This window comes from Stenella coeruleoalba (genome assembly GCF_951394435.1).
Source record: "Stenella coeruleoalba genome assembly, chromosome: 5".
Classification (NCBI taxonomy): Eukaryota; Metazoa; Chordata; class Mammalia; order Artiodactyla; family Delphinidae; genus Stenella; species Stenella coeruleoalba.
The window spans coordinates 18,775,931-18,784,156 of record NC_137150.1 but is presented as its reverse complement, the minus strand read 5'-3'; the positions used below and the strand labels follow the sequence as shown (position 1 = coordinate 18,784,156).

General features: G+C 37.6%; 1 protein-coding gene across 1 annotated transcript in view; it reads right to left on the bottom strand.

The window, feature by feature from the left end:
• Window positions 1-440: 440 nt before the first annotated feature.
• WWTR1 (WW domain containing transcription regulator 1) overlaps window positions 441-8,226 on the bottom strand; it is a gene marked incomplete at its 5' end in the record, with an annotated part of 131,974 nt that continues 124,188 nt past the window's right edge. Inside the window, 1 exon segment of the mRNA XM_079922615.1 lies at window positions 441-3,899. Within this exon segment, the coding sequence (XP_079778741.1) occupies window positions 3,715-3,899 (185 nt within the window). The 3' untranslated portion in view covers window positions 441-3,714.

Here is an 8,226-nt window from a genome sequence, read left to right as displayed (position 1 = left end):
GAGAAAATATACTGTCACAAGCCTACACTCAGAATTAATGATGAGCTGTTTTTTAGTTTCGACGAGAAGCCACAGCTTGTTGTTAATAACAGAGGAACGCCTAAGAATCCTATAGTTCTGATGTCTCAGTCAAATCTGTGAGGGTGTTGGAAGGACTGTGTGATTTAGAAAAAAAATATATATATACATCTATATATATAGTTTTTAAAGTCTCAGTGAGTTACTTCAAATAAAGTCTCAATGAGTTACTTCAAATAAAGTAGAAACCAGAATTCTGCGGACATTTAGAATATTTAAGACCAGGCATTTGAGCCAAAAAAATGTTTGCCTACAAAATTTATTTCTTTCATTGTCTGCCAGGAGGGTTACATAAGCCTTTCTTCAGTACCACCCAAAGCCCTCAGTAAAAGGAACACACACAAATAACGACGAGATAAAGGTTCCAAGTGGAAATTCAACTGTATTTATTTTTCTTATACAGAATCAGAGAAGTAAAAACCAGTACCAAACTCCAGTTAAAATGGTTTGAGCTGACTGATTTTTCTGCATACTTTCTGTATGTATAGCAATCTAAATTAAAAATAAACACACATATGTCATATTACAAAATGTAGAAATAATTTTTTTAAAAGTTAAAATACTAACACATAAATGATGTAGTGTGTTAGGGAAACGGTCTCTGTCAATCACCCATTTTCCCAATTAAATTAATCTACAATTTCCTTTTAACAGCTTTTATTTTTCATAAAAGTGGCACTTTCGGAAGTTACTTTCCAATTATGTCATGAGAACACAACTTGTCACTAACAGAACTCACTCCAGATCACCTTCTTCTACAGAGAGCTTTTCTCCCAAGCTGGAGACAGCAGCATCCCAGCAAGCTAAATGTTTTACTCTGTTTTCATGTATATTGTATAATCAGTGAAAAGAAATGGCATTTCACATCCTAAATTCTATGGTGAAACGCTAACAATTACTAAGATTTCATAGAATTGCAAATAGGTTTTGACAATGTAGTTACTTCAAGAAAATGTGTTTTATCAGGGGGAATAAAAACCTTAAAAGATCTCTGAAATTATTTTTCAATTTCAATTTTTAATCTGCCTTTTCTCTGGCAAAATTATTGGATGAAATGTTGAAATTTATTGACTGATTTAGGACTAAAAAGGTGAGATATTGTGGCAGTTCTTTTATAATAAGAAATATAGTATAAATAGCACCTTATCATGAATTCTGCAGGGGTTTTAACACTTACAATAATAGGAAAGAGCCTTTAAATAGTTGTTCTTACTTTAGATTTCTAGCTTTAGTGTTCTTTAACAAAGGCCATATTTTATGGCCTGAAAAATAACAACAAAAATTATATCTGGCTTCATTTATTAGTAAACACATAGTCAGGGTCCATATTTAATTCTGGAAAAATAATTGTTATGTTCATTAATAAATGTTCCAACTAATTTCACTAAAAAAATTCTTCTAGTATTTTCTAATGCCACAAGCTTACTAGGAAATTACGTCTAAAAACTGATAATACAAATCATCGATGTTTTAACTGCTTTAAAAAGAGAGGGGTATCTGTTTCTTTTATGTTTAATAACCTGAAAATGAGTCTATAAAAATATTTTTTAAAAATACAGTAACACTGCTCAGTTTTACTAGGTCCCTTGTTTCTGAGTCTTTTTTTTTTTTTTGCTTTTTCTTAGAAAGAATGTACAATGCTTTTTGCAATTATTGCTAACACAAGAGGAAAAGAAATAGTGCTCCCTCCAATTTAGTAGCTAAAGAAACATCTACCCCCATCTCTCTCAGAGCGCTTCGAGAGAGAGAGAAGGAATCAGAGGAACAGAAACCATGGGTCCTTCAGGGGAAAAAAGTCACTTCATTGTGTTGGAAGCAATGGTAGGTTTATGGTCTTGTCCGCCTACACACTTAACATCAGCGTAGACAGGACAAGACTAGCCCTGCCCCTCCTTCTCCCACATAAAGTGCACCGAAGCCTTCTTTTCTTCTACAACAGTCCTTTGGTACAAAGACTGTAGGAGAAAATTGTTGCTTTGCTCTTTGGGGGCACCTCATACCTCCTGCTCGTCTTGCTTTTGGGGTACTATAGCTTGTCTATTTCCATTTCACACCTAACAGCCTTTCCACTATATTCCCTAACTTTACTACTTCATCTCTGACCTTTACACTTGCTTTCTTTCCAACAAGATAAGATGTATTCTGCCATCTATCTTTTGGTAGATCGAAAAGGATCTCAGATCCCCAGCAAATAAGCCCCTCGGGAATGGAAAGGTTCCTCTCAGAGACCTGCATTATTAATGTCTCTCAAAAAAAGATATTAAATTCATAGATTATAAATAATGTCCGTTCAAAATATTAAACAGTTGAGGACTTCATTGGCAATGCAGGCAGGGTGCATGCCAGGCAAACCCAATGCTCTCTCTCAGTCCTTAAAAGCTAATAAAAAACGGTTTTGGTTACATAAGAGGTATTGAGTACATATTTCATGCCTTTTTATACCAACTGTAGCAAACAAGGTTAGGATAATATACTTAGGAATCAACATTAGTGACTTCAGAAACATGTCTCCACCATACACCCTCAGGGGGCATTTTTTTACATGTCAGAGATCTGCTTCATCCTTCAAACAGTTTCATAGATAAGATTACTTTAAACCCTTGAAATCTTGAAAGAAGCAAAACCGACAAGGCTTTGGAAGTTTAAAAGCAACAGCTTACTGCGTGTGCCATCAGGTTGAAAGCTACGTGGTCCTGATGTTTTCAGAACGGTTTCAAAAGACAGAGATACAGTTGTCACTGATTTATCAAAAACATTTGACTGCCCTTTGTCATCAGCTACAAAATGATAGTGCTTCATAAAATAAACATTTGAGTTCTAAGCTGCAGTTTAAAAACAAAAAAATCCAACTTGTAATTTTAAAAACCTTTGTTTAATAGATGTTCATAATTAGTACCAAACTGGTCTCTTTCATAAGATCTTAGTGTAGGAGCTGTGACTAACGCTGCTGTTACTCTCCTGCTGGAAGGACTAGCTGGCTAGATGCTGTGCAGTAAAATGCTAAAGGATAAACTACAATAGGACTGTGTGTGCCTTTGTGAATACAGGGTAATAAGAACCAACAGAACCAGCATGGATCCCAGACTACATTGTATTCCAAACAGCAGAATTTTACTATCTGTACAATGATTTTTAAAGCTCAAGTTAAATATTTTTTAAAGCATTTGGTACTAATGTCATCAATACAGTTTTTGAAACTGTAAATCAGGTTGAATTTTGTGTACATTTCCTGGACCGAGCCGCCTGTCAGAAGTCACTGCCTGTGGTCAGCTTTTCATGGTTTATAATCAATTGACGTATAAATTTCAGCTAACACCCATAAAGCTTAGCCATGGGGCAGCAGAAAGGAAAGCAGAGAAGCAATTCTGCATAATCAATTCTGCTGAAACAATTCTGCATAACCCATCACAGGAAGGCAGGCTTGCAGAAAATGAGAATAGAATGTTTATTTATGTTTAACTTACGTTACTGTCAATCAACTCCAGGCAATGATTAAACTGGCCACAAGGAAAGGAGGGAGCATGCGTCACGGAGGCAGTAAGCGGCACACCTGCAGACTTGCTCTGCTCCATCTCTTTTTCCAAGAGGCCCAGGAAATGTCAGGTCACGGCTGCATCCAAGCTACAGTGGTACTGCTTACAGCCAGGTTAGAAAAGGCTCGCTTTTGTTCAGAGCAGATTCTACATCATTGAAGAGGGGGATCAGATCTTCAGATTCCAAAGTTCCTAGATCAACATTTGTTCCCGGAAGACAGTCAAGAAAATCAGGGAACCGGGTCTGCTGAGGGTTGATGTTCATGGGTGCCTGGCCTGCATTTTCTCCTATAACAGAATGAAATGAAACCATTTTAATTCTTTTTTAGAGCTCTTGAAAGAGGGACAGATTCAAGTGTCAACATAACTCTCATCTTCATTTCCACTGTGTCTACATTCCACCAGAAGATTTTATTGCTGCAGGTCTAAAATATTTCATCTCTGTGCAAAAGTTCAGCTTCCACATTATTGAAACTGAATTGGAGATGCTCACTCCTAAGAGATGCAGAGATGCCAGGTGAACCTTTCATTGTTCTGGGTAGACACTGTCCAGAATGGGTAAATCCAGGGAAACAGGAAAGGAGCAAATGAGGGTGCTGTGGACCTGACCTACAATCAATGACTTCCCATGACAACGGCGTGAAGAGCTGGTTTGAGTAGAGAGGCCCTGCCTGTCATAAAAACCTTATCACAGAGCTATAATCCAATGATTTAACTGTAAGCTCAAATTTGCCCGTATCATCCCTCTTTATGTTCAAAGAGAGTAGTGAGGAGTTTCTTTTAACCACGTTGTTAAAAAGCTATCTTCATTGATGACTCTAGGGGTCATTTTCAAAGTATTTTAGAGAGGGGGTGTTGCAGTTCACCCCCCTCACTCCACACACACATACAGCCCGCAAGTATCTACACTTCTCACAATGCACGTGAGTCACAATGCATGGGAGCTGACTAAGGTTCTGAGAAGTCTTGTAATAAGGAAGTCTGATATATTTTGCTTAAGCCACTATGACCTAAAGCCATTTTATCATCGAATGCAATTTTGGCCGAATTTATATCCTAATAGAACTAGAGTCTATAGAACCTAGTTGAGAGAATGCTGTTCCAGAGGAAAGTTAAGTGTCTGGGATATAACATGTGGAATACATGCTCTTCATGAATGATAGTATAGGAGAAGACGTACGGACAATGGAGGAAATGAGCTTTTTAGCTGTGTAACCTTATTTAGACACACTTCACCTGTCTGAAATTGGGATTATAGCACCTTCACAGATTGGAGTTAGGTGCCATGTAATATCTGCCACACACCCATGGCTCTGGGCTTCTTTCATACGTACACACTTAGGAGAACACAAAAACGCATTGCTTGTTGATTGTGCTGAGAGGAAGAAAAACCTGGGAACTCAATCACAGTTAATGACATAATATCAGAGCAACTGGCTTGTTCCAAGAACCCCAACCAATTTTCTGAAGGGATAAAATACACCTCACAGTCACACCTCATAGTGCATTGAAAACTACGGCCAGCTTTCACCATGGAATCACTTTTAAGAAACGTATTAAATTAGCTTTTGTGCCCTACAAGTACGGTAGCCTTCCTGAAAAGCCTGTTTAGGAATTTCACTATTCTGAGCAAAACAGGAGAAAACTCATTTTAACCATATGCATTTTCCAAGGAGAAAAAGTACATTTTTCTGAGTGATGAGGGAAAAATACTCAAACTTGCATTTTGGTGATAGTAAAACTTGAGGGCTTTTCTATAACTCATAAAATATCAATGACTCTTAGGACTATTTTATGGGATTTTCATTGCAAAAGGCAGTATTTTAAAAGTTAAATCGAGTTCAACATGACCTCAATGCTGTTGTGTTACTGACTTGAAAAACATTAGTTTAGAAAAGAAAATCCAAAATAACTTTTTTCTACCCACTAGAGTGTAACAAATGGAAATGAGGCTTAAAAAAACTATCTGCCCTGAAAAATCAGCCGATCTAAAGTGCTGGATGTCTTTTTTTCTTCATCTCCAGTTAGAATTATTCATCTCTACTGATTTCCCATTTTAACTTTTTAATAAGTCAAGAAATCATTTTTTAACCAAATAAAATCTCTCTGTTTTAAAGAATTCCTCTTATCCTTTCTCCTCGGGCATGGAAAGCATGAGGAGACTAGTTAAGGTTCTTCAATAAGGTTAACAATCTTGAACTCTCTCTCTTTGGAGCAACTCTGCAACCTCGTAGTAATTTTGGGGGTCTTTGCAGTTTTATCCATTTAAAAAGTGGGGCATAGTGTACAACATGGGGGATATAGCCAATATTTTACAATAACTATAAATGGAGTATAACCTTTAAAAATTGTGAATCACTGTATGGTACACCTGTAACTTATATAATATTATACGGAAACTATACCTCAATTAAAATATAAAGGATGCATATCTGCATAGATAATAAAAATGAATGAATGAATGAGTGAAAAGTGGGACAGACCAAAAAAAACCAAGCAATTCTTAAAAGGGTGTGATTATTGCAGAATATTCTGGAAGGTGGATGACTTCCAGCCTTTGCTCCTGTTATTCCCTCTACTCTATCCTCACACCATGTCCAGCTGTTGTTTCCATGTGTATTTTGCAAAGGGAGTGTTCAGCTGGCTTGTTCCCATTCAGCATGTGGTCAGCATGTGATCAGTGCATCTACTAGATCTTTGCCAGCCACACTGGAGCTCAGCTTTTCCTCATCTTGTTCCTGAAAAAGTAATTACATTTCTCCCCTTGAGGGGGTTTATGCCCACTCCCTATAAAGGCTTCACAGATGTGACCCTAAACCCAACAGGCTGACACTCACTACACCAGGTTAACCTGGAACCCTAACATTTAACAAGACCAACTTGTACATTACTTCATCCTTCTTAGAAGGAGGAGAAGAGGAGAAGACAACTTTGTGCCAAGCTCTGTGACCTCATGAGCCCTCACAACTCTACAAGATGAGCACATTACTCCTACTTTACAGGTGAGAAATTCTGAGGCCCCTGGGAGGTTATGTCACTTACCCAAAGTCATTACTAAGAAGTAGAGAAGCAAAGATCCAGCTCAGGTTGCCTGACTGCAATGACTATGCTCTTTTCAGGACACCACTTAATTCTACATTTTGGCTTCAAAAACATTCCCTACTTCTCCACTCAATGTCATTTTAAAAAGCCATAGAATAGAATCCATCTTCTTTTATTTTTAAATGTCAAGCTTGGATTTAGATCTCCTGAGTCATTTCTTATTTAACTTTGCTTTTTATCTTTACTGGCTTCCCAGTGTTTAAAAGATGAAAGCAAACAATTATTAAACACAGGAAGGAGCCACTTCATCAGGCAGGTCTGAAGAGGGCAAGATAAATCTCACACCGAAAAATAAAGACAGGGATGAAGAGAGGGAGGGAGGGAAGCAGGAAGGGAGGGAGAAGGCTGAAGTAATAAATTGAAGAATAACAAAACAAACAGTTCAAACTATTCCTGTGTGACTCCTCACAAGACAGTCTGTGCAATTCTCTCAACAAGTAGATGACGGGCTGCACGGAGAGCCCGGAACAGCTGCTCCAACCTTCTGGCCGAGTTTGACTTTTGTCTGAGCAGTCGTTTAGTTTTAGAGCACAAAGTGCAGTCATCGAGGAGCAGAGGGTAACAAACACGGGCGCTCTGGACAAGGGCACTGGGGAAAGCAATCATTTCATCACAGAACGATTTTCTTTCAACAGTGAGGATGGAGGAGAAACTTGCATGAACAGCTCCAAAGAGGGGATACATCAGCTATTATTTAATTTTTTTAAGTCCATTTTCAGGGTGTTTTTTTTTAATTGAAGTATAGTTGATTTACAATGTTGTGTTGGTTTCAGGTGTGCAGCAAAGTGATTCAGTTGTATATCTATAGATGTAGATATAGATATAGATACAGATATTTATATAGATATAGATATTTATATAGATATTCTTTTTCAGATTTTTTTTCTATTATAGGTTATTTCAAGATATTGAATATAGTTCCCTCTGCTATATAGTAGGTCCTTGTTGTTAGCTGTCATTTAATTTTGGTTTCAGAATATCTTCTGGGAGTTTAGGACTTTGATAATTAAGTCTAGACCAAATTTGGAGGCATCGCTCCTAGAGAAATGGTGAAAAGGAGGTAACCGGGAAGCCAGCTGAGGCCTAGCCTGAAAGCAGGGCAGGCCAGGAACTATGTTAAATTTAACTGCTGAGGGAGGACACTGTTACCATGTTAGGATTTGGAGCTGACATTTTAGAATCCTCTGAGTTGCTTAACTTTCCAAATGCCCACTGCCAATTACTTCCCAAATGCAGTTAATGACATGAAAAAATTTGCATACTGGTGGCCTGTACATTACAACCAAAAGCTAGAAAAAAGCATAAATATTCCACTGTGGAAGAATGGCAAAGCAGACAGTGGTATGTTAATGCAATTGTGAGGAAAGGGCTATATGAAGCAAGGACAAACAGAAGGAAGGAAGGGAGGGAGGGAGGGAGAGAGAAGAAAAAAGCAGAAACTAAAATCCTGTGCCCATATATAAAACTACATTTGATCCAATAAAGATGTTAAAAATAAATAAATAAAACAAAA